Source organism: Apostichopus japonicus, chromosome 19 (genome assembly GCF_037975245.1).
Source record: "Apostichopus japonicus isolate 1M-3 chromosome 19, ASM3797524v1, whole genome shotgun sequence".
NCBI lineage: Eukaryota > Metazoa > Echinodermata > Holothuroidea > Aspidochirotida > Stichopodidae > Apostichopus > Apostichopus japonicus.
This window is the reverse complement of record NC_092579.1, coordinates 18,989,354-19,015,622: the sequence shown is the minus strand read 5'-3', so window position 1 is coordinate 19,015,622 and position 26,269 is coordinate 18,989,354. Positions and strand designations below refer to the sequence as shown.

Below are 26,269 nucleotides of genomic sequence, written 5' to 3'. Positions count from 1 at the left end.
TGCTGTTGCTGCGAACCGCGTTGACCTCTTATTTTGTATGTAAATTAGTTACGTAACGTGACACACCTCTTTTCCGTCCAATTACGTGGGCGCACCAGACAGCTATAAATAAATAAAACCAGCTGTTTCTATGTCCTCTTTCACAGTATTTGTATAATTTGAGATTATCTTCATTTTATTGTAAAATAATCCTCAATAAAAAAGATTTATTTATTTAAAATATATTAATGTATGTAAATACAGACATATATGATAATATTGGTCAAAAAGATGATAACTAAGTTTTAATTTTAGTATCTTTAAGTTAGTATTGTAAACAATCAAAAACAAAATGGCAGCCTACAGTGGTGAACGATGGCCCGACCCTTGGTAATTTTCAGGCTATATTATTTGCCCCTTTCTACCACGCTTGAACAATTTATTGGCACTCACTTCCTATTGAAAAATACAAACAATTTTGTTTCATATTACGGTATCTTATCTAAAGTAGAATGCTTTGTTTGGCAACATACCGGAACTGGGTTGTTGTTAATACTTTGAAGTTAAACTAACTTTACGTTAGTACTACTGTTACTAGTGTTAGTGTTACTGTGACTTGTAATACATAACTTTAAGCCTCGGTTAGAGTTAGACCTTACTTCACATAAGGCATTCCGACATTAACTGCAGCCGGTGATACCTCTAGAACTTACACATTAGGGCTACAGTGACCGTTTCCATTTCGCAATTCTAAGAGAACCATCACATAGAAACAATAATAAATAAATATAGTTACGATTCGTAGACCTACTGCAGTACTATACATTGTCATCAGCTCCGACAAACAAAGGTCAGACACCCTTGCATGTCTGTAACTTTTTATCTGCTTTCTCTTTTGAACAGGATCGGAGCCTATGAAGCCTGTGAACGTTCAAGCCAACTCATCATGGAGATGGTCAACAAAAGGGATGATTTGCAAAGAAAAGGATCAAATTCTGGAAAGGTTTTTATATTGTTTTTATATCTTTTGATTATGTATTGAAAATTAGGGACAAACTAAACCGAATGACCGAATGACAATTGACTTTGTACTGGGTTAATTATCATTCGCGAATGACAGCGAATGACAGCGAATGACAACGAATGACAACGAAGGACAGTGGTGAGAAGAGATAGAATGACTAACGGAGTGGAGTTAATGCGGTTATTGGTATTCTGTGCAAAAATGATTTGAGGAAAATCGCATGTTACGTGGTTGCAGGATTTTGGTGTAATTTAGGGATAGGAACCACAGGGAAAGTTTTTGTGTGAGAATGCACTTGAGTGCCTCTGTAGATTTATATACAAAGATAACTGAAGCAGTTTCAAGATTAGAGTATTGTTAGTTTCTATCAATTAATATCGGAAAAATGACGTTAAATTTACTTTTTAAAATCAGACTTACAATTTCGCTTACTATAAGGTGCGTTTGTATCTTGTCCGTACTTTACTAGCCTCTGTAAGCCACGCACTTCGCGTCCACTCGGTTTGCGTGGCTTTGATATACCCACGAAGTCTGAACTGTGATATCCGGTTGAAGCAAATGTCTGTGCTGTCATTCACTGTCATTCGTTTTAGTCAACGCAATTTTTTAGTGTGTACAACATATTGTCATTCGTTATGTGTAACGCAATTGTCATTCATTTTAGTAACACCCTGAAAATGAAACTTATGCATTAAAGCAAAGATCTTTTTTCAACAATGATGATTCTTTCTTTAGCATTTACATTTAAAGGCATTGAAGACTCGCCCCAAACCGTGTACCGCGCTCTGAAAAAGTTCACTTTCCGTTGCTTGCAAATGACATTTTCTTCTTGTTGCTACAAAATGCAGACAGATGTCCACGCTGCTACGTACACTGTGTTGTGGGTATTGACCGAAGCTGTATGTATGGACTGTACACTAGTGTCTATAAACCGACGGTAGCAAGCTGTGTCGGTATTTTCTGGGATTGATGGTGGTGTCCAACACTTTTGTTACACCTCATTCAAAACTAGGTCAGATTACCGGCATGAGACGTTTCTTTGTGCGCCAGTCTTCACACTCTTTAAGTATAATCAACTCATTGAAGGAAAATTGAATAAAAAAAACATTGAAATAGCAGTCAATTAGAAGTCAGTTTAAATGTCAGTCAGATGTCAATTTTGTTCTATCATCTTTAAAGCTCTCTGTGTTTTAATTTTGCTGCTGTCAGCTACAGAGGACTTTTTAGGGCATTAGGGCAAGAAGTAGGGGTACTGAAGGCGGTTAAATCAAGCCCTGTTTATAATTCCTCTTACAGTGAGAATGGACTGGAAGGTGGAAATTCAACACAAATTGCAGCTTCAAAACTCATATATTAAAAGAGCATTTCTCAAGATCGCCTCAAATTTTTAAGTGTACTACAAGTCTGAAACGTGTGCATCAAGCTTCAAACCCCTACGAATATTTTCCGACAATAGTTTTGCTGGATGGCCTTGTAGAGAAAGCATGTTCTTCCACTACTTTAACATTTTTTTTTTTTTTTTTGACCCTCCTTGGCTTTCTTCAAATAACTAAAAGAATTCCTTTTTAGAAATCATTATAGAAAAATATCTGTTGGAAGTTTTTTCTCGTAGCAGAAAGAAATATTTTAAACTCAGAGGTTTATTTAGACACACACATTTTTCACAAAAGTCGGCCAATATAAAAATCAGGAAAATTAAGTAAATCTTATTCAGATATAGAAATAAAATAGTCTGCATGAAAATATAGGAGACTCATAGTTAATAAAAAAGTAACCTTTTTCTGTATGCATGATTTGTTTTGAACATATATTTTTCTTCTTCTTCTGTAGGCAAATTCAGAAATCAGAGTTAAATTACGCACTTTTTCACAAGATCTTGGAAAGTTGCAGAGTAGTCTTCAAAAGGAGGCATCCTCAAAAAAACTGTAAGTCCTCTAGCTGGTTTTAAAGTCACCTTTTCTAATCCTTTAATGTTTATATTGATTGAGAGCATGGTGGCCAATTGGCTAAGGCCTCGGACTCGTGATCCAAGGATTGCTGGTTCGATTCCTGCCTAGTTCATTACGTTGTGTCCTTGGGCAAGATGCTTTATCTCACTTGCCTCTCTCCACCCAGGGGTTAAATGGGTAACTGTGAGGTAACTTGTCATTGGGTGCAGTATATACCTGCTGCCCACTGGAGGGATTGTCTTATCATGGACAGGTTATCATTGACCAGGGGTAATATAAAGTCTGTAAAGCGCTTTGAGACCTATCGCTTGTATAAAGTGCAATATAAAAAGCAAATATTATTATGATTATTATTTATTTGAAAGTGACATTTACAAGGTAAATAAAACTGAAGTTATTGCTGTGAGCAGGATTCCAAGTAAAGATAACAAAGTCACTTCCAAAAAGGGCGATTAATAGAGGACAAATTTTAAAACCCTTGTTAAGCATTTTTTACCAAAGTTTTACCAAATATTAATCAAACATGAAATCATTAGTCCAAGTACTAATCAAAAGGTGATCGAACAAGCCAAATGAGCATTTAAGAGTGTTAAATTGGAAAGTAACTAACGATGCAGATTAATTCTAAAAATTTGGTCACTTATTGCCTTCTTTTTTTTTATACGCTTTCCTTCAGATTGTCAAGAGAGGTAGAGAGGAGGCATGCCTTGATTGAAGGCTTAAAGGCTAGAGAAACGATTATTTCAGATTCTTTCAAGAAAGATGCAACCTACACATCTCCAGACAGGTAAGAACAAGTCGATAATTGATGCAACAGCTGCAGTCTTATATTAACTTAAGATAAAAGACGTATTTTAGTCCAAGTAATCCGGGGATCTGTGGTTTTGATGATATCATAACACAATAAAGAATGTCTATTTTCTCCAATGTAGGGAACGACTCTTACCATCAGATAACACAGCTTTTGAAGAAAGTGTTTGGGGTCAGAATTACAGGCAAGGAGTAGACCATTCCGGAAGCTATCAGACCATTAGGGAACAGCAGCAACAAATCATAGCAGGTTTGTTTTTAAAAAAAAATTGAAAGTGTTAGCAGAGCTTTAGCCTTTGAATAAGCAGATTTTTTGACTTTTGAGTTAAATTTCTGGATGTTATTTACACTACAAAGTTACTGTAGTAGTTTTAGTATAGTTTTGGAGCTTGACTGATGAAGGTTCATTTCAAATTCAATTTGTAAATGTATAACATTTGAAATATTCAGCTTTGCCTTTTGCATGTTGTTTCACCTTTTGTGTAGTTTACAAATACTAATGTTGCCAGGGTGACAAACCATAGAGAATCAGATCCAGTTGTAAACTAATAACGTTCCTTAATCGAATATGCAACAAAGTTTTTCTTCAAAGTAGGTTTTCTACAAATGTATAAATTCCACTGAAGTTTATTTCATGGCCCTACTTTCTGGATCTCCCTGGACATTCAAGTGAAGGTTTTTTTTCTTCACGTTCCTGTCGTAACTGTAGACTTTAAATATTCATCTTCAAACCCAAGCTAGTCACTTTACTGCACAGTTGATGGTATAACAAAACAGCTACCTCCATCTTTTGTGAGAGGTCTTGCATTCAGTTAAGCTCCTCCTTTCGTATTCCACGTTTCATCTAACTTGAAAGGAGTCAGAAAAGCACACACACTCACCAAAAATGAAGTGACCATTTATAATTACTTGACACAAAGCTACTCTTATTACTCTGTCTTCATGTTTCGATTCTCCTCATAGAACAAGACGAGGGACTTGAGACTTTAGCTGACATTATCTCCAGACAAAAGGAAATGGGAAAAACAATAAGTGAAGAATTGGATGAACACAATGGTAAGTCATTTGAAAAAAAAATTAAAATTTGAGAAGAAGGGGTGTTGGGGGAGGATTGGAATCACTTCAAAATATTCCTCTAATTAGTGACTTTAGTGCTGAAATTTGGTTATTTGCCTAATTCTGAGGTAGTGTGCACCATTTGCCATGCAATTATCGGTACATTTTGTGAAAGGAAGAGCCATTTATGTGCTGGGTGTTGGGCTGAAATTGGAACACATTCAAAGAGGTTCTGTACTGTTGACATCATGGGAGGTTTCAGAGCAATACAGATGCAACTCAGAAGAGTATTTCTTTATTTGTAAAGGCAGTTGAGTGATTGTGTCAGAACAGGTTTTCTCATTTTTTACTCACATACAACTTTTCTGGGCGGGGTACGACCAAGGCTATGCTTGATTTGGTATAAATCAAACAAAATAGCCATTCCATTTTTGTAAGTGAGCTGTTGTCACATTACCACGTAGAATCCTCTTATCACAATGTAGAGAAAAAACCATGCCGGTAACCATGGAGCTATTCCATGTTGCAGTCGTTACACTATATCTGTATACATACTTGCTACGCAAACACACCGAGATAACAAATATGGCTACTTCTTGAAGTTCAAAGCTTACATGCAGCTTTACAGGATGATATTGGAAGTTATTTGCTGTACTGCTCATCAAGTTTGGGAAGTGTCTAGGAACACTGAAGTCTATGGTAGGATGAAAGAATAGGTCTATAGGAGGAAAGGCAGTTGCCAGGTTTCCTACTTTAATAGTACAATAATAAAAATTGTCTGATTTATATAGCACTTTATACCAGCGAACGGTTTCAAAGCGCTTTACAGACGTTATATTAACCTTGGTCAATGATAACCTGTCCCAGAGATAACCCCTCCAGTTGGCTGCAGTTATATACTGCGCCCAATGACAAGTTACCTTACAGGTACCCATTTAATAACCCCTGGGTGGAGAGAAGCAATTGAGATAAAGCATCTTGCCCAAGGGACACAACGTAATGAACTAGGCAGGAATCGAACCAGTGATCCTTGGAACACAAGTCCGATGCCTTAGCCAATTGGCCACCACGCTCTCAAAAGTATGAAACAGCTGTAGGCCTTTCCTAACCCTACAGCAAGAAATCTGGATGGGGTAGTCATGGCAAAGTGTATAGTGTATAGCCTAGTGGTTAACGCCGGCGTCTCCCAGTCATGAGATCCCCGGTTCGATTCCCCGCCGACAGCAATGTGTGTCGTCTGGCAAGGGTGTTGTTCAATAACAACTTCCTGACATGGACGTTAAATGGATGTGTGCCGAGAGATTGGCTTCGGTCAGCTTGCGAGTCTATAAGACTCCATGGCATCTTTGGCGAGTACCTGCTTGCGGGAAGATCACATATACATACATACATACATGTCAGCCTTGACCATGAAAGGGAGAAACAACTAGACATGAGATTAGACTGTTTGCGAATACTATTTTTTTAAACTATTTCCTACCTATTCGACAGCCATTGTGGAAATTTGATTGTCTGAAAGCTATCATTTCTTCCTTTGAAGTTTGAAGGCTTGAAACATTAGAGTCAGCGTGTAGATGACAGCTTGTTTTGAGAAGTTAAACACTCTCTGAGTTATACAACACAAATTCAATCCTCAAACTGGCTTGGTTTGACAAAGTTTGGAAAAGCTGACTCTGTCTGACATAGCATTACTGCTTTCACACGCATCTATAATTGTTTCTCTGGAATAGTAACTTAATTTAAGGACTTCAAAATGACCATGTGTGAATGCACACTTGACACAGTATAGTTGAATTTATCACACCAATGACGTCATATTATCAGGTGATCAAACAAGACTCTTTGGTGTTCTGGTTCCACAACTTTTGATGTGATCAATTTTGGTAAAGTTGTTAAACATTTCAATATGCCAAAAATGTCTAACAACATTTCCATATAATGTAGGCACTTTCCCCTTTTTCCCTTTATTAGGCACTTTTCCACTTTAAAGCCGAAAGTGGCACTGCAAATAAACACTCATGTACAAACCAATAAAGTGAGTGTGATCACAATTAACATAATGCTGAAATAACCAGTAAATTATCATGTGCCTAGGTTGAAACTGAGGTCAAGTTACCTGCATAACATTAAAGGTTGAAGCACAAGTCATGTTACCTGCATAATATTAAAGGTTGAAGCTCAACTCAGGTTACCTGCAAAATATTAATGGTTGAAGGGTTTAATACCTGCAAGATACGATTGAAGCTGAGGTCATGTTACCTGCATAATATTAAATGTTGAAACTTAAGTCATGTTTTACCTGTAAAATATTTAAGGTAGAAACTGAAGTCATGTTACCTGCATAATATTAAAGGTTAAAGGGTTACCTGCACAGTAAGATTAAAGCTGAGGTCATATTACCTTCATAATATTAAAGGGTGAAGCTGAAGTCATGTTACTTGCATGGCTGAAGTCATATTACCTGCATAATAAGGCCCAGGCTAAAGTAGAAACACTTTGGTGTCACTAACACAGTGTTTTCAAGTAAACTAAAGGGTGGCATAAAATACAGAACTAGATTGTTACAAAATGCATCCATGAGTATTTTACATATCTTATTTGGTTGCATAAAAACTTGTAATGGTTTGAACCTTTTCATGGCATGAAGTGTGATGCATTTGGAATATCTTTCTTGGATAGTTAATGGCATGTTGATTTACGTCAGCTTATAAACACCACTCCAGTTCACAAAATGACAGTAAATTTTTTTATTCTTATGTTCATTCTCTCGCTATAAGTCCCTTTAAGAGTTTCTAAGAAGACAAAGCTGTACATGGGCGTTAAAAAACTGATTTTGGTCAGCTTGCAGCTTTGATAAGCCAATGAGGCTTCTTCGCGTGTTCCTGCTTGCAGGAGGATCTAAAATACATACATACATAATCTGAAAAAAAAGTTATGTTGTGGTTGTTGTTGTAAATACTGGTGGAATTTTCATTGTGTAATATTCTATCCAATGGTGGGTCCAAAATAGAATCCTTGTATTGAGGTATGACTTTGGCAAGATATAGATATTGATTTATTACTATAGAAAATAATGTGGTGAAGTACAAATGTTAAGTATTTTCAACTTTTTTCTTTTTTTTCAACTTTATTACATTTTTGAATGCCCATGTGGAGACACTTCCTGGCAGTTTTTTTTTCTTTTTTGCCACCTTTTGACATGAACGAAATATCTTTGGAATTTTATGTAAAATTATTACTGTTGTGCCATTAGGTGGAAATAAAAAACTTTGACAGTATTTTTAGTGGCAATGTGATGGTTGATCTGAGGGGTTAATCGGCAGATTAAATGCTACCTTTGCACCGTGCCTTCATATTAGGGGAGGAGAACCAGGAATTGAAAACCTTTGTACTTTGGACAAAATACCAGAAAGTTCAGATGGGTATTACCAGTTTTTACATTGTGACCTACTTGTCAGTTGACCAAATGGTGAAATTTTCAGGGTTGTTTTTTGTCAGTTTCATCTCTCCATCTTTGCAAAAACAAGCGCTACCATTTTCACCATTTTTTTCAGTGGTGCTTTTAAAGTTGCGACATTTTGTTCATAGGTTGTGGAGGGAAATTGGTACCATAAGCCTGTAAGAAACTAGAAATGATCCAATTTTATATGACTTGAATGGTTGGCAAGGCTGGTTGCTAAGCCCTTTGATTTGTGTAAGCAGAGTTCAGATTTAAGGTGAAAGTCGAAGTATGAAAGTCCCGTAGTTGTAAAATTATTAATGGGTACAATAGGGAATCTTTTTGCAGAAAGTGTCAGTTTCTGTTAAAGTTGAATAGAAAAGTGTTTTTTTTTTTTAATTAATGTCACACAATTGCATTTGGATTATGATCTCTAATTTTTTCATTTATTCTATTACAGAGAAACATTCTTAAGACACCGTTCATTTATCAAAATTTGGTTGTTGTTGTGTCCCAATTCTGTTTTGTATTCTGTAGATGTGTTTTTTTTCAGATTTCTTAGATAAAGATCCTAATGGACTCATTATGTCAAATCATGTAATTGATAATTACATTGTTGACTCCAACCTCCCCTCCTCCTCCCCCACCCCCCCCCCCCAAGAATAAATATGTGAACCCTGAAAGTAAAGGTTGAAGTTCATGCCTAGTTTGTACATCCAAATTTTTAAGTGTAAAAGCACTCTGTCAAAGGTCAAAGGTTACTTTTCATCTTCTTATTTTCTAAAATGAGCTGACTATAGTCAAGGTTATCAACCACCCAGCTGACCCGGCCCTGTTACCCATGCTCTGTGCCATCTGTCACTGTTGTGTAAAAGTATAGTTAGACAATATTTAATTTTTTAAATAATTATGAGCAGCATTTATAAGTGAAAGGTACTTGTGCAATCTTGCATTTATAGAAATGTTCTTTGTACAACTACTGTCATCGTCTATGTATGTTTTTATCTCTTCCTATTTCTTTATTTATATATTTATTTATTATCTCATCACTCCCATAGGGAGGATGACATATTGTAATTCCTTTGCCAGTGGGCAATATACAGCTATGTCAGTTGCCATAGAAACAGTTGCCATGGTAATTGTTCATTTTCCTGAGTATCTACTGTACCCTCGGAGGATCACACCAGGTGACCAAAAGTCCATGACTGCGGGAGGGGTCAAAATGTGTCTGTGCTTGTGTGTGTCTGTGTGTGTACAATATGTGCCAAAAAGTCCTCCTAAACAACTGTGTCGATTTTCCTAAAAATTGGTGGGAAGGTACAGCAGGGAGAACCTTTGTGTCATGGAGATGCAACATTTTTTTTTTTTTTTTTACCATTTTCGATACATTTCAGTTCATTCATCTCAGTACTCAAACTTTGCCTCAGATTTGCAAGTTAATAAACTATATCCAGCCCCTAAGGACTCTCTCTAGACAAATATATATACAAAGATTGGGTTGGTTGATTGTCTCTTCCCAACAAGCCGTTAGGATTGCCAATATGTAGCCTACAAGACTACTAGCTATAGGCAGCTGAAGTCTGCTGACTAGCCGCTTGGATTGATTTCTCAAAATTGATTTGTGAATTCTATGGTATATATATATGCATCTTATTCTGTTTATATACTTTAGTGCATCTAAGGAGAACTGACTGCACAAGAAGTGCTAAAAACCTTTCTCAGTAGTAATGATTGGTAACTTTCTGGGATATTGTGCCAAGTTCAACCTGCAGAATTGATGAAAACTACCCTACATCAATCAAGAGGCCCCTATCCAGCACTTTGTGATGTAAAGTAACTATATATTGACTATCACTATCCCTGTTTCTCTACTACCCGTTCTTGTATTTTATTTCTTTCTCTTCTCTCTTTCTCTCTAGCATTCATTACAGTTCTCATACTTTGTCTCGAGTGATAACATAGAATAAGGCCATTGATCGCAGATCAATGTGTCTGCATCGTTATCTCATCTGGCACATTTTATCAATCCAATGAGCTAAGAGTAGTCCAGGAAAAAATAAAAAAATATATATATATATATATTGGTAGATCATTCTCTCATGCTGTCTGCCTGATATTTCTTTATATAGTCTGAAAGGGGGGGGGGGGGAGGGGGGTAGAAAGTAATCATTTCTGTGAAAGAATGTTTAGGTCTTTTTTAATCATGTATAATGCTCATGCACGTCAGGATGGTAAATTGTCTCAAAACGACGGGATTGAATTTCATCCAATCTCCTCGGGTGATATGACCGTATAATACCGTATCCTTTATTTAATACCGCGTTCCCATGTGGTTTAGGTTCTTCATCTCATAAACAAGACCGCATCGATTCTTCACTTCGGCATCGCCTCTCATCTCCCTCATGGATGCGTCTTCAGTAAAAGTAGAGAGAGAAACCAAGATATGGCTGTAATCATAAAACTAAAAAAAAAAGACTAAAGTAGATACTGTAGATGGCCAAGCTGCTGTACAGAATACTTGACACATTAAAAGAAATCGACATAAAGTTAAAATGTCAGCCATTTTGATTTTGGTGCCCTGGATGTTGAATCTTAGATATGAAGTTAACTTATTTGTATGTGATTGTGATAGAAAGGGAAACTAAGGGCCCCCTTCATCAATAGATACTTTATCTTCTAGTATTACAGCCATCTCTCCTTTTTCTTAAAGTATTAAGCCTGTGAGACACAATTTTTTCGTCTTTTTTTTGTTCATGGTTGTTTGCATATTTCTATGTGTACAAGATGTACATGTGTCTAAATTTGAGTGGCATAACGCTTTAGTAAGTCTGTGGAGATTTTTCAGTATACGAGTATTTTCTCCAAATAGGATACCAAATTGAATAAATTAAAACATAACTTCAGGACTACTAAATATGTTTCACTAAAATAATTGCTAAGTAATGAGTTATAAACAATTTTGATTGAGTTAGTTGTAAACATTAACATTGTTTCATTAATTTGCAAGCCCATAGAAATAGACGGTTTTTTGATTTTTTGATCAATTTTAAATGAAAACTTAAATAATTGATTTATTGAGCTCCATTGTACTGCAATTCTGATGGAGATGTATGTATGTATTGGATGAACACTTAAATAACCTAGCCCTGAATAACGAAAGGGGACATCTTTGTTTTCATTATCAATACTTTTAATTACTCTCCGAGGAGAGTCTCAAACAGTTTCTACGAAATTTAAAAATATTTGGTATTATAGATCTACAATGCAAACATGACCTGTAAACTGACCGAAATTCTATAATTTTGTTAGGTTTTTCTGTATATTTATTGGTTCATTATCAATTTGTCTTGTTTCAAACCACCATTCCAAATATAAACTTTTGTCTATGAGCTATATCCTTCTGGAAAAGTGAAAAAAATGGAAGAAACTGAATACTTTAGATAAATGTACTTTTAAAGAGTTAGTCCGGTCATGTATGGAGTCGCCTTTAACATTTCAAGCTTACCAAAGTTACATCAACCTTTTTTCTTCTTTTTTTCTGTTTTCTGATGGCGGTTTCTTTTTTTCTTTCCCTAACCCCTCTTGGCCCCACTTTCCTATGTTTTCTTTCTCTTTCCTGTTCCCCCTCCCCCCCCCCCATTTAAAATGAAAGCTACATACAGATTAACATTTTAACAAGGCTCAGTAGGGATAGAACATCTTATGCGTATAAATCCTTTCCCTAAAGACAAGCATAGTGTCAAGAATTAGGTCAGTAACACAGCATTAAGTCATTCTGTATCATTGAGTCACCAAGGGATGAATTCATCAAAGTAAAAAAAGGGGGAGAAAAATGATGAACTTCACGGATACATCTCTCCCATGTATCATTGACCGTGAAAAAGGAGGAAAAGGTCGAGCTGGAAAACTCTCCGATGATAATTTTGGAAAACGGAACTTCATTATATCAATGCAAAAGATTTCTGCGCCGTCATTCCACTTATTAAAAGAGTAACATGTGCCAGATCGGGAGGGTACATCAATAGGAGATGTCCTTAAGCCGAAGAATTTGTTAATAAAAACTATTTCCAACGCCTAGGACTCCTCTTTTTACAACACAGATTTTACATCGGTTTGGTCGAACTACTTCCTGCAGATATGCAGTATACTCTAGCATGTAAGAAAAATCTTCTTTTTTATGAATTTTTTTTCCCCCCCCTTCCCTTCTCCATAAGCCAAACTTCATGATAAAATACATGGTAAATAACGACTGTAAATAGTAATAATACCGAGACAGTTTGTAATACTGTATTAGCGCCCTCTATATCATCCAATCTTGCGTAAAAACGCTAGAACAGTACAGTACCTCCAATCCCCAGAGACCATTTCAAGTTGCTTTTGGAGAAAAAAATTTCAAAGTGATCAATTTTAACAGTCTAGCAGCTGGAAGAGCTGTGTTATAGAACAATATTAACAAACAAAAGCAGATGTTCATCACTGTAGACTGTAAGCATGAAACAACAAAGCTGTCACATGACCCTTCAATGCAAATATTTTCTGATCAGAACAGAAGATTTATTTACTGATTATGTAAAAGCCAGAAAATATGTTTTTTTTAAAAGGATGAAGTGTGAGGATTAAAATTCTGTTTCAAAATTTGGTCCCTGTGATCGTAAGTTGACTATTACCCATGAAGAATTTTCGTTTTCTTTTTCAATAAGTACTTTGCATATGCACAAACATGGGGGTGGGGTAGGGGTGGGGGGATTTGATGTTGTAGCTGTAAAGGTCATTAGTATATTGACACCCAAATATGCTAGAAAGTCAGATAACGGTCGCCCTTGTTCAAATTTATTTAAAAGTATTTTTACTGCCACGTAAGTATTTTATCCACACTGGGATATTTAAATATTTTAATTATCCTTAATTGGCTCAGCCAATAAACTGGAGGATCATATCCTCTAGGAAAGTACTTTATGCTTTAATTTGTGGTTAATACTGATGAGTTTAATGACATTTCCGTTCAAATTTCTTAAGATTGTATATTGGGTTATGGTTACTTTGTGGATATAGTGTTTGGAAGTGACTTTAATATCAATATCATTGCTGTGGCGAGACTAGCAAACGATTATTTTTTATGTTTCGTCATGAACAGTTATAAAACATCATTACACTAGTGATGGCATTTACTGTGGTAAAACACTTTTTTTATGATAGTGCACCCCTTTGAAAGAAAATACAGTAAAACTACAGTATTAAGCAGATGTTATGTAGTCTCATACAGCGAGGTAGCCATCAGTGAAGAATTGGATGGCCCATTGTCGAAAAACACTTTGTGTTCATTTCTGTAATATCAGACCATTAAAAGAAAATGCTTGCAAGTTTGGACAAGTGTCAAAATGATGTTTATTTCTGTAATTTCAGACCGTTCAAAAATACGTGAAAGTTTGAATGCAAAAAACAAGGGTTTAAATAAAGCAAGCATTTCAGGGTTGTCATACCTTTTTTCATGCCCCCGGTCAATTTAATAACATCACTTGCATTTGTGAAATGAGCTTTCCTCTGGGCCAAAGAAAAAAAAGATTTAACCAATGTTAAATTTCCTCTCTCTGTCAAATTTGACCGTTATGACAGGTTATTGAACCATCCGGAGTCAGAAGGGAGGTCTTTGCAATTTGAGAGATGCTAGTGGTTTGCTAAGAGGGACAGGTTATGCATGAAATGTTGATCTGCAAGAAAAATGTTTTATCAAAATGAAAAAATTGGAAGTACACAATGTACAAGAAATGCTACAATTTTGCAATATGTTCTTGTGTTGCTTGTTAGCTGATTATGCCTGTAAGTGCCCATTTTTTTATGATTATTATTATGATAATTATTATTTTGATTATTATGATTTTTATTTATTATAATTGTAATTGCTGTTGTTATTAAAAAAATATTAGTTGTGATCTGTATGTTTATGATTCTTTTTTTTTCTTTTTTCTTTTTTTTTTCTTATTTTTCCATTATTGTCAATTGTGCTGTTAAACTCTTTGGTAAATTTTTGGGTGATGATGTATGCTTGTTTAATTTAATTGGACTAATTATTAATCATAACTTTCGTGATATGTGACTTATATCACAGAATTCGGCAGACATTCTTTGGGCTACATTGACGTTTTTCTGTTAGATAATTCAAAATTCTTATTTTTTAAATTGTCACCTCATTTCAGTTAAATTTGAAAACTTTCCACATAGATTATTTTTGTATCCAAGATTCCGCTTAAGACAAAGACCTACTTACCATGAATATTTTTCTTATTGAACTATACTGTCTTGCTTAATTTCTGGCCTACATATCTCTGGGCAGCAGATTGTACCCTCAATCTGCTATGGATACCATCCACTCACAATATATACCATGCTGAATTGTATGTTAATCTATTAGTCTGAGAATGTGAAATTATTTTAAATTGAAATGAAATTCCTAGAAGTCATCATGAGCCAAGCCAGTCCCGAGTGGGGGGGGACTTAAAGTAATTCCATGAATATGCCATAATTTAAATCGCCTATTGATCATGGCAGTGCCAAGAATGTGGTAATTTCTGTTTCTACGTAAAGCCAATCTATTTGTACTCTTCCAAGGTACGCTGCATGCCCAGACTAGTCAAGAAGGTCTTGTTTCTTCGTGTCAGTGCCATCTGTTGGTCTTAAATAACCAAAACAGCCCTAAAGAAATGGAGCAAAAGTTTTTCTTAGGAATCTTGTATTGCTCACCTTTATTACCCCCACAATCACCGAAAACGGTTCCGTGAGAAATTTGACCGAATTTTCTTTATTCTTGGTCTTGCCTTGTAAACAAAAGTCTTTATTCCATTATTGTCTAGTATGTGCCAATAACCTACCTTTTTACCGTAACTAGAACCCATTTCTTTTCTTCTTTTTTTTTTTTTTTTTTTTTTTTTTTTTTTCTCTCTCTCTATCGTTCTGTCAGATTCTTATTCCAATGGTGAGGTAAATTGGTTTAGAAAACATATATATCACAAGATCTCTCTACCATTAAATTGGTAATTATCAAATAGGCCACCTTCCCCCCTATAGATCTTAAACTAATTCTGCCCTAGGCAAAAGTTCCATTAAAGAACTCTACAAAAAAAAAACTGACCTGCCTTAAACTCAAAGTCCTTTTATCTGAAATTTACGAAATCAAGTGAAACTAAATGCTTCAATGGAATTAAATTAGAGCGGTTCTCACTTTCCGTGTTAATTCCGAAAAACAGATAAATGAATTCATTGACACAATTTGCCCGTTGTTGTCGTCGTGTACGGTAACGATTAAAAGAGGAATGTTTGTTTAAAATCACAACATTGCTTCTTTATTTCAACATTAAAATGTCTCTTTTGTTGCCACTAAAAATGACATAACTTCAAAGAGTGACGTATGCCACAAAATTTGAATACAAATCAATTTCTTAATTTGACCAACTTGCATTCAAATTTTGTGGAACATATCACTACTTTAAGTGAAAATTATGACAGCTTTGGCAAAAAATGGAAGAAGGGGGGTGGGAAGGATGGAAATGTCCACACTCAGAAATGTGAGTTTGTTAAAAGGAAATGATTAGTTCCCTCATGTTCATCATCTCAGACTCTTTGATAGGTTTATATCTTCAAGAAAGGGAACCCTGCGAAAGTTAAGTTTCTGTCCATCCTTTTTTGTGGAATATATCACTATTAAAAAAAAAGAAAAGAATTTCCACACTCAGATATATGTGAGTTTGTTAAAGGAAATGATTAGGCCCTCATGTTCATCATCTCAGGCTCTTTGATAGGATTATATCTGCAAGAAAGGGAACCCTACCAAAGTTATGTTTTACACAATCGCTTGAAACAGGATTCCTCTCCTCGATACCTGTCTCCATCCTACGTAAGCACTCAAATCAACCAAGTGTACAGGATTCAGGACGGGCTTCTAGATTCCAATAACTTGGCAACTTTATTTTTCTAAATCATTCATAGGGTTTTATGTCTCCCAATTTAACTCAAAGGTTTCTTTTTTTAAGTTTCAGAAATTAGGAAATAAATCCTCAATATCCATGAAATTTTAAGCTACCTTTTGTAAGTTCTGCTATCTTTTCTCATCTCATCCTCCCTAATCTATTGAATTGTGTTTTTTTTTTTAAATGTTTTCATTATTTTTCTCCTTATTTTTTTTTTTTTGGGGGGGGGGAGTTCTGTTGCTTCTTTGAAAGCAATTATTTTTACCCATGCAGTACTGTTTGTACAATATGTGTGGTTGAATATGAAAATTTACCCAGAAACGTCAAGGACAGTTTGGTTTTCTGTCCAAGCACTCTTATTATTACACTCTCTGTAACATTTTCTTCATAAAGCCAGCCCATCATGAATTTGCCAAAACGTAATTTTGCGATTAGTCTACATAATTGGATATGTAACCCATTTTCCTCGGCTGAATCAACACTTTAAGGCTTTTAGCAAGCTTCGTCGTCTGAGTGGATTCTCGGAAATTTTTTGAGCTTCATCTAAAGTTATTAAAACCGCTCATCTTTTTCGCTCAGACATACTTCCACTATATCTTCACATCTATGATTGAGTTATAGACAAATTTAAGTCTAGGTGCCGGGATTAAAGAAGGAAAAAAAAGGAAACAAAAAAGTTGTAGAAAGCAGGGTCATTGTTGCATTCCTGGTACTTGTAAAGTATAAATGAATCTTTTCAAAGACAACTGTACAAAATATACTGTATAAAATATATTTGAAGGTCAGTAGAAATAGCTGACCAAAATTTTTACAATGCTAAAATTGCTGAATTCCTTTTTTCAAAAGTGCTTGCTCAGAGGTTCTGTCTTTCCATGTCATTCACAGATGTGGCTTAGGAGTTTGCGTACATGTCTCTACGCTAAAATTTCCCAATGAGTCAGAAAGCTATAAAAAGGGTGACGTTAGAAGGAATCTTGAAATTTGGGGTTTGACTGACCATTTATTTAGACTTTCTAGCATATTTTAGGCCAATATTATAGATTTAATTTTTTTTTTTTTTTAAACCCTGAACCAAGACCAGCTATGATAGGCATTAATCACACACATGATGATGGTCTAAATGCCCTATTTTGAAGTCATTGGGTGCCAGATACAAAAAACAAACTAGAGTAGAGAATCGGCTCTCATGTCACGGTCGGTTTGGTCAGACTGTATTTTGGATCAAATCTATAATCTGTGTTACTTCTATGACCTCGTTTGGCACCAATTCTTTACCCCCACTTGAAAGCCTCTTGACTATATACCCTGATATAGATATCGACAGTAATGTGATCGTATCCAGATGAATGCTACCATATGCCATGTAATTACATCCACTCGACGACGAGCTTCAGCCAAAATCTCCCGATGCATTTTAGCCCAAAAAAATTCTAAAGAGAGTTGGGGAACGAAGGGGATTCGCGGGGAAGTATCGCCGTCGTATTTATATAATTTGTCATCGATTCGAAAGTAGTTGACCGTCGAGAGAAAAACGTGATATTTCTCTTTGATTTTGATCACGTCGTTTATGATTCTGTTTGTTTTGGACGACAGCGCAGTAATTGTTACTGTATGTACGTAAATGAAGTAATGTGTTTCACCGATGGTCTATAAGTATAAGTAAGATTGTGGTAAAAAATATGTAATTTAGTCTCTTCCAAATTCTTCAAAACTTGTTGAAAGTTTTCAGGAAAAACTAGAGTCTTTTTTCCCCTGCTTTTTTACCTTTTTGTCTTTTCTTATACTCCACCATTAATTAGCAGAAGAACGATAGCATGTTAATATAATAATTATATTATGATCAGGTCAACCTGAGCTGTATTGAGTGGAAGTAAAATCTTGCATGACAAAAGGAATTTAAAGGCCAGGGTGAGGGGAGTGGGGGTGGGGGTGGGACTTTGAGTAATATTGTATACTAAATCAGCAGATGCAGTCAGAGATTGCTGACCAATCAGAAAAGAAATAAATTCACCGACGAATAATTACACTCGCATTCAGAGTGTCATTAATTCCAGTATTTTGCAAAAAAATGGTAAAATTACGTCAAGATTTGCAGAGAAAGATCTTAACATTTCGACGTCCTCCCACTTTTGATGCCTCTTGTAGATAAAACTTTTTTTTTGTAGTCAAAGTTTGGTTTCTTGACTCTAGTAAAAAATACATCCAATTTAGATGAAGTGATGGAGTTGTCAAACTGACATTAGGGAAGACAAACATTTCTCTCTTTCTGTCTCTCGATCTCTCGCTCTCTCCCTCCTTGTATTAAGTTTTATCTACGATAGTGAACAAGTTCCTTAATATAACAGCTGTGGAACCTGTTAGGGACAGCAAATAGTTTGCAAGAAAAAGTCCATGTCTGACATGTTTAAGTTCGCTGTAGCATGTGAGCCTTTTTAATTGGAGCGGTAGGTAAATTGATGTAGCTTTGTGACTCTCTTTTAAAAACAACGTTATATGGCAGTGCTTATCAACTTGATTTACCGCTTTGGGAAATTTTTAATTAAGTGTCACCTTGACATGGGATAAATAATAGCCTATTTAGGGCCATGAAAATAAAAATAATTTTTATATAGTACTTCAAATTATTATTTGTTAAATTATTAATTTGATTTTTGGAAATTATTGACTTTTAATAAGAAATTACTATTTTGTTATAATTGTGATAGAAATGAACAAATTCATAGTTTTTATGTCCAAATTAAATTTAATATATTTTTTGATAGGCATTTCCCTGATAGGTTTTCGTATGAATGTCTCTATTGGAGGACTTTATGATAAACCTAGCTTATATTTGACAGAAATTAGCCAAAATTTTGGAGACATGAAAGCTGATTATTATAGCAATATCATAGATTTACTGTATGTAACGTATCACAAAATCGCAAATAATTACCACGTTTGAAATAATTTGATAACATTCATCACTTTGCAAGGTCGCAATTCCGAATCTTAATATATAGCTAGGGTTTCAACCAGCATGTTCTGTGTATCTGTGTATATAAATAAATATATATATATATATTTAAATTAAATTGAAAGTTCAAGTGAAACATGGCCTAGAAGAGGTGCAAGATTAGCATTGTACTTTCGAACAGTTTAAAATCTGCTATCAGCTATTAAACCACTCTCTTTGATGAAAATAATCAAACTATTTAAACTGCCCAGCATCACCTTTAATCCTCTGGATTTTCACGCAATATGCACTTTCAATTCATAATTTGTTAATAACCTTGCATAACTTTTTTTTTTTTGTGCAAATTATGATATTTGTAAAAATGTAAAATAAGTCACCTACCAACTCTTTTATTTCTTTCAAGCTAATTCCCCTCAGGGTGAGCCTATCGGGCAAACATACAAAAATTACTTTAATTACACCAGCAGTATCTTGATTCGGCTTAGCTTGATTATGTTATTAATGCTCTACTTCATAAGATGAATATCTGTGATGCATACATACATATATAATCAATTATTCATGTGTTCCACGATCCCAGACAGTGAACTAGCTCCTGGACTTAAATAAGGAATCATGCCTGCATAATAACTAACCTTAGAGGTTAAAAAGTCAAAGGAAAAAGTCAACATGTGGTAGTGTTGGGCTGGATATTGTATAGTACACATGTTTAATTATTTATGAACTAGATGAATAAACCTTGTCTAATGTGTGTATTGCGAATTACATTAACACTATTAGAAAAGAAAAAGAATTTTCTGGGAGAATAAGTGTGATGGTGATATTAATCCTCCAAAACTGACATTGATATTGAAGGAATTGCTGTTGACTAAATAGAGTACTCGCTTTGTATGAACTGTTCATTAGAAAAATAAAAATGGATTGTTAGAAATGAATGATAAGAAGCAGCTTGTATATTATGATTGTGTATATAACAATGCAGGTAGGATGGCCAATTAGCCAGCAGTTGCAATGTTCATCAGACTGGTCATTGACCTGGATGTCAGTGTCCAGATTTCTCAATTAACTCTGAATAACTGTATACTGCTCACATCCTCCACAAGTTCTGATGAGAAAGGTCTCTTTTCTCAGCCCTACAAAAATCAACACTTACAGCCACTTGCAAAATTTTTTAACAAGGGCATATAAAAAAACCTCTACTGGCTGATATCACTTCCCACTGACACAGTAACTACAACACTCAGCAGTTACTGTACAGGCTTTATGGGAACAGCTAAATAATATTAAATATAATAAACATTATTATTATACAGGGGCTAGAAGAAAGATGATAAAACACAGTTCCCTAACATCGGGACAGATATTTTTCATCTTTTTTTCCTATCTAGAACTAGCTGTATAATTCTGGCTACCCTTACTACTAATTTATATAAATGTACTTTTTAATCCTCAAGAATAGTTTATGGTTGATGTCTGCGATCAATTAATCATTCATGAAGATTCTAATTACCATTTTGAATGATATATGTCTTAATGGCATTATCCTGCAGAGCTGTGCTCAGCATATCGGTATCATTTTCTCTCTGTTAAATACAACCTGTATGTATTACCCAAAGTGTCCCTGCCCTACTTCATCCAAGGCTAAGAAACCTTTTTTTCAGTATCATCCATGCAGGCAAAGAGCTATCACTTGCTTGATTTTTTTTTTTTTTTTTTCACCTGGTGCGGATAGCAATTAGTTAATGAAAAGTCTCTCTCATGTTTCCATTCTCTGGTATCATCTCCATTTCTCACTGAAAGATGGGAAACGTCTCATTCTTCTATGTCAGACGTAAAGAGCATCGTCTTGGGATGTGACAGCAGAATTTCAAGGTAAATGTTTTACGTGTTTGGCGAAGAGGTTGATAAGCCTCATGATGAAGTCTGGGATATTCATCTCTCAAACGAACTCTTACGGAAAGAAATATATATGTGCGGAAGCTCAGTTCTCAAAGTTTACTTTACTCAAGGACCGACCGACCTTTTCTTAAGTTGGAAATCCCCCCCCCCCCCAATATATAGTAGCATCAGGAAAGACCACTGCAAAAAGGATGTAAATCTTCTCACAAAGATCACTAGATCAGCATTACAATGATTATTGAGATGTTGCTCTTAAGGACATGTAGTAGACTTGAAGTTTATGAGTCTCAGTCTGTCATGCATCAGGTAGAATGAACAGCATATATAATATATTGGTATATATATATAAACATATATGTAAATTAATATATATATATATATATATATATATATATATATATGTATATTTATATGTATATATATATAGATATATATATATATATATATAGATATATATATATAGATATATATATATATATATATATATATATATATATATATATATATATATATATAATATATATATATATATACATATACATTTAACACTATCCCTTTGTCATTGATTTAAAACATTTTATGTATTAAATTTAATTCTTAAATGTGCAACGCCTGTCTTGTTCAGTGCAGCTCTTCACATTCTCCCTTAACACATTACATTATACATATTACATACAGCAATACACATTCTCCATCAACACATTACATAATATTAGTTCCATGCAATACTGCACATTCTCCATTAATGCATTACATTGTATTGATCACGGCAACAGTTTGAAGCTTTTCAGCTCCTACTTTCAAAATATGTCTGAACATTGTTGATTCCAGCTAAATTTCCAAAATTTTTGAAAAGAAAAGATCTCAGGTATCGGATAATTAAGTTTACTTAAGATCATATTTAGCATGACAATTGTAAGGCGTGGAAATGCCTAGACCTTCCGTCCAATATCTGATATCACTCAGCAAACTTAATGCAATTATCATAAATTATCCTTCCATCGCAGCCGTTGCAATCAGTGGTAAATATACCCTGTGTTATTTATAACCAAACCCTCTTAGCATTGAGGCAGAAAATAGTCTGTACTATTACAAATTTTCAGCAAATTTTATTTCACCTTTCTGTAGATGCTATTATTCTCTGGCTTTTATTTACATCACCAACTCGGTGCCATACAATCCTTGAAAGAGCAAAGTTGGATCAAGATTTAAAAAAGCCATAAACTTCTTGCCTGTATCCTGTTCCATGAAGGGCTTCATTTTGCTAATGAAGGATGCTATTGACCTATAAAACTCCTGTACATCTCTTGTCCGTAAATCTCACGACCACGTTCGGACGTAATACCTCCTGCAAACAGACCCTTCAAGTTGTCAGTCACCTGTTTGCTTCATACTTAACCTCCTCAGTCATCCATTAAGCTGATTCCACTTCTTCTTCTTCTTCTTCTTTTTCTTCTGTCTTTCGAGGAGTATAAACGGAGTAACCATCGACTCTGAATTATCGGTCAAGAATTTCAAACGATACACTCAAAGTGATCCGTTTCAGATGCTTTGGATTGAGTTATTTCTTTTGTTTTTACCCAAATTGTGCATCGTATAAAGTTTAGTTCATTATCCGTCTGCTGTCGTGCAATTCAGGTTTAGAGTGAATAATCGCTTGAGTCACGCTCCCTCTTTTTTTTTTTCTTATTGACAAGGTTTTGAGTTCGTACCTAGGTCAAAAGCATTTTATAATTGCGAGGAAAAGTACGGATTATAGTTTCTCTCACATTAGGGCAAGAAAATGGCTAGGTGCCCTTTCAAATTCCCTGAAAATTGACTTGATGCCCTTTTGAAAAGTAAAAAAATATTCACTGGTGCCCCTCAGTTTCAGTGGAAAGTCAAACACCATTTTCTAATTTGCCATGAAAAAAGATTGCCTTGCCTCCCCCCTCCCCCCCCCCCCCCTCTTGATCCTTCATTTGAGTTTTCCAGGTTTGATCAAGCACTGAATGCTGAATTTAAGAAAAAGAAGAAGGAAAAAAAAGAAAATGAAAGAATTGCTACAAGAAACATGACTAGTTTTGTGAAGTTTTTTTTTTTCAATAGTTGTTGCCTTAACAACCTTTCAGAGGATAAATTTAGATACATTGTAAAAGCCATAAATATTTAAGCAATTGTCTGATTATCCCATCAACAATTCATCTTGCCTCCGGTGGTTTCTTGCATCAGCCAGTTAGATTCTATCGAGCATTGACCTTGTGTTTTTGTATCCAAAGAGAGGAGCCTCCGTGGAACTCTCAAAGAGAAACAAAACCCAGAGACATCTGTGCGTACTAGCGGGAGCGACACTCTACCAAAGAAGAGGCAGCCAGCCCCCCTGATATTGGCTTCGAGCACTGTGTTAATACTTATACAGTACTTACAGTAATTTTAAAAGGTCTAAAAATCTACCCACAGTCTTTCCAGAGGAAAAATGTTTACGTATTTCATTTACTCCTTTTGCAGCGAGCGCTGACAGATATCGGCGGTCTTTTTCGTCTTTTTTCTGTCTTTTTGTCGTAAGTCATACACTCGGTTCTGATGTGTGTATAAAAACAACCTTTCTAACAGATGAGACTGTCTACTAGCTGTGTGACACATGTTTGGGCAAAATAAATTACTAATTAAACCAAAAATTCCTCATTTTGAATGGGATCATTACTTCTATTTTATTTCGAGCTAGTGAATTGTTGTCAAAGAGACCGGGAAATAAAAACAGCGTTTGGAATGCTACAAGACAAATTATGGTCAGGGCGCAACTATGAATACTTCTCCGTGCATCAGCTACCCCTCCCAGTAAATTATCGAGGGGATTCAAACACCGACCCTCCCCCCCCACTCATCCCACTGACAGACAATATTACAAACATAAATCCTAAAGTACAGAACAAAAAAATGTATCTTAAATGTGCAGTACATTAAATCTGAACAGTTGGACGTTCTTCAACATTGTTCAAAAATATGCAAAATATAGCATCATTTTGCATTTAAGTACCGTCCATTTTATCCCCTACTTCCCGCCCCCCCCCCATAGCCCTCTCACATGATCATACAACTTAGCTCCCCTCTCTCTTCCATAACAAGAAATGTTGGTTGTTCCCCTGATTGTGGGAAATTAGAAAAAGCAGGTATAACCTTAAAGTTTAGGAGAAGTAAGTTATAAATAGTAACAGTTTAAAAAGATTAACTTCAGAGTTGTAAACTAAGCTTCCAGCAAAAGCCTGCCTTTTGAAATCTCAAATTTGTAATGAATGATCAAAAAAATGGTATGCAGTGAATTCAATTTCATGAATACTGTTACAGATGCAAAGAATGAATGTCTCCGCATTCGCTCCAGTGACCATCAATGGACGCCAGAGGTTTAAATCTCAATATAGCCTTGTAAAAGGTCCATTTAAGTCTATTTGCCTAAATGTCAGCAAGAGTACCTACATTGGTGACTTTTAAAAATGGGTAATCTTGGTTGAGATTCTGTTTTTTTTTTGTAAACCTTGCCAATTTAGCATGGATTATTGCTGTGGTATCTGAGATAACAAATTTAAGGGACCTCAGGACCATTTTTGATATTTTTCCCTGGGGTTGGAGAGGGATGGGAAGAGGGGAGGCAGGGGTCAAACCAAGGGTCAGTGCTCAGTGAAAACCATTGCTATGAAATTTTATTTGGAGGCCCCATGTTTAATAATAATGCAGTATCAGGTATTCACAAATAAAAATTTCTCTTAAACTGTAAAAAATGGCTCTGAAAGTTGCTGAATGTTTTGTTGTGATTTATGATGTAGCAACTCCTTTGAGACAAAAGGAAACATTGAAAATGTGCATCTTCTTGAATTTAGAGAAAGGAAAAAGAGAGAAATTTAACCTTTCTTTTCAGTCTCTTACCTGTCTCCAACTCTACATATATGCACTCTCCAATCTACTGTACCTATTAGCTACATGACTTGTTAATACCAAAGTGTCCTTCTTTGTCAATAATTCAAGCCTGCAACTTTTTAATTCTTTGAAGATTGCCTGGAAAGCTTATGATTATGCCTCAAGGCACTCAGAGCTCACATTTCCATCCAATCAATTTAGGTACAATAGCCTTCCCATAATTTTGCCATACATTGACACCTAATTTTTTTGTTATGTTTTTCTTAGTACATGACCCCATCCATGGGTCAGTGTCACTAGGAAACCCATTTTGTGGTCAGTTTTCACAAGTTTTTTTTTCTTTTCTTTTCTTTCTTTCTAACCTTCTTTTCTCACTTTTCATAATCATCTTTAATGCTTCTTGTCATATTCTCCTTTTATCAAATTGACCAATTTCTCAAATTTCATAAAATGTTTGAGTAGATTATCATGAGAGTTGACATTGTCTCCGGTTTCCACGCCCGCCCTGCGAGTCTATTTTGGTTTTACCGTTAAGCAGAATGTCAAACATGAAATCGCTCGGGGGGCCCCGTATCTCTCCCTCGGGGCCTTATCTCTTCCCTCAAGTAAGTCTGCATTGATAGGTTAATTATTCTGATGGGTTTCTTTCCCCTTCCGTCTGCAAGACTTATTATCTTTACCGAGTCTCTCACAATCGTTTCAATTCTTTGCTGTTCATCAGACCGTCTCGTTCCTATAATATAATCGAGAGCTGAATAATTTCTCAGTTTACTGGTTTTAACTCTTGAGTGTGTATATGGAATAAGTTTTCAATCATTACAAATCCATTCAAAGAATGGAAAGTAGAATTTCTCGCAGCCAGGGTTCTTTAATCGATTAATTCAATTTTCAAAGCCAGACATAAAAATGTAATGTCAAATTGACTTGTTGATAATATGAAGTTTACACCTTTTGTCATCTATTTTCATTTTCCAATTTTAAGGCAGTGCTGTATCCATTAAAATGCCTTTATGTGGAATCTTGGTAGATTTGTCATCAATATGTACCATCGTTCCTCACCTGCCTTTACACAACCATCGCACTAGTGCTTTGACATACCCAAGTGCAATCAAAATGAAACTTCATCATTTGGACTACTTTCTAAAGAGCCGTTTTTGTTGTTGTTTTTGCAACACTTCAAAGGATATTAAAAGATTAGTGAAATAATTTAGTGGTCTACCATGTTCCCTGAAGAATGGAGCTTAGCTTCCTCTCTTAACTGCCTCTTTGCAATTTACCCATACTACCCTGTTTAGAGTGATCTCGTGA

The 26,269-nt window shown here is 35.3% G+C and overlaps 1 protein-coding gene across 1 annotated transcript in view; it reads left to right on the top strand.

The window, feature by feature from the left end:
- The first annotated feature begins 309 nt into the window (after positions 1-309).
- The window catches only part of LOC139960057 (syntaxin-8-like), a 49,020-nt gene continuing 23,060 nt past the window's right edge, over positions 310-26,269 (top strand). Inside the window, exons 1-6 of the mRNA XM_071958092.1 lie at positions 310-369; positions 883-982; positions 2,834-2,928; positions 3,629-3,739; positions 3,885-4,012; positions 4,726-4,818. Coding sequence (XP_071814193.1) covers positions 332-369; positions 883-982; positions 2,834-2,928; positions 3,629-3,739; positions 3,885-4,012; positions 4,726-4,818 — 565 coding nt within the window. The 5' untranslated portion in view covers positions 310-331. The remainder of the gene's footprint in view (positions 370-882; positions 983-2,833; positions 2,929-3,628; positions 3,740-3,884; positions 4,013-4,725; positions 4,819-26,269) is intronic.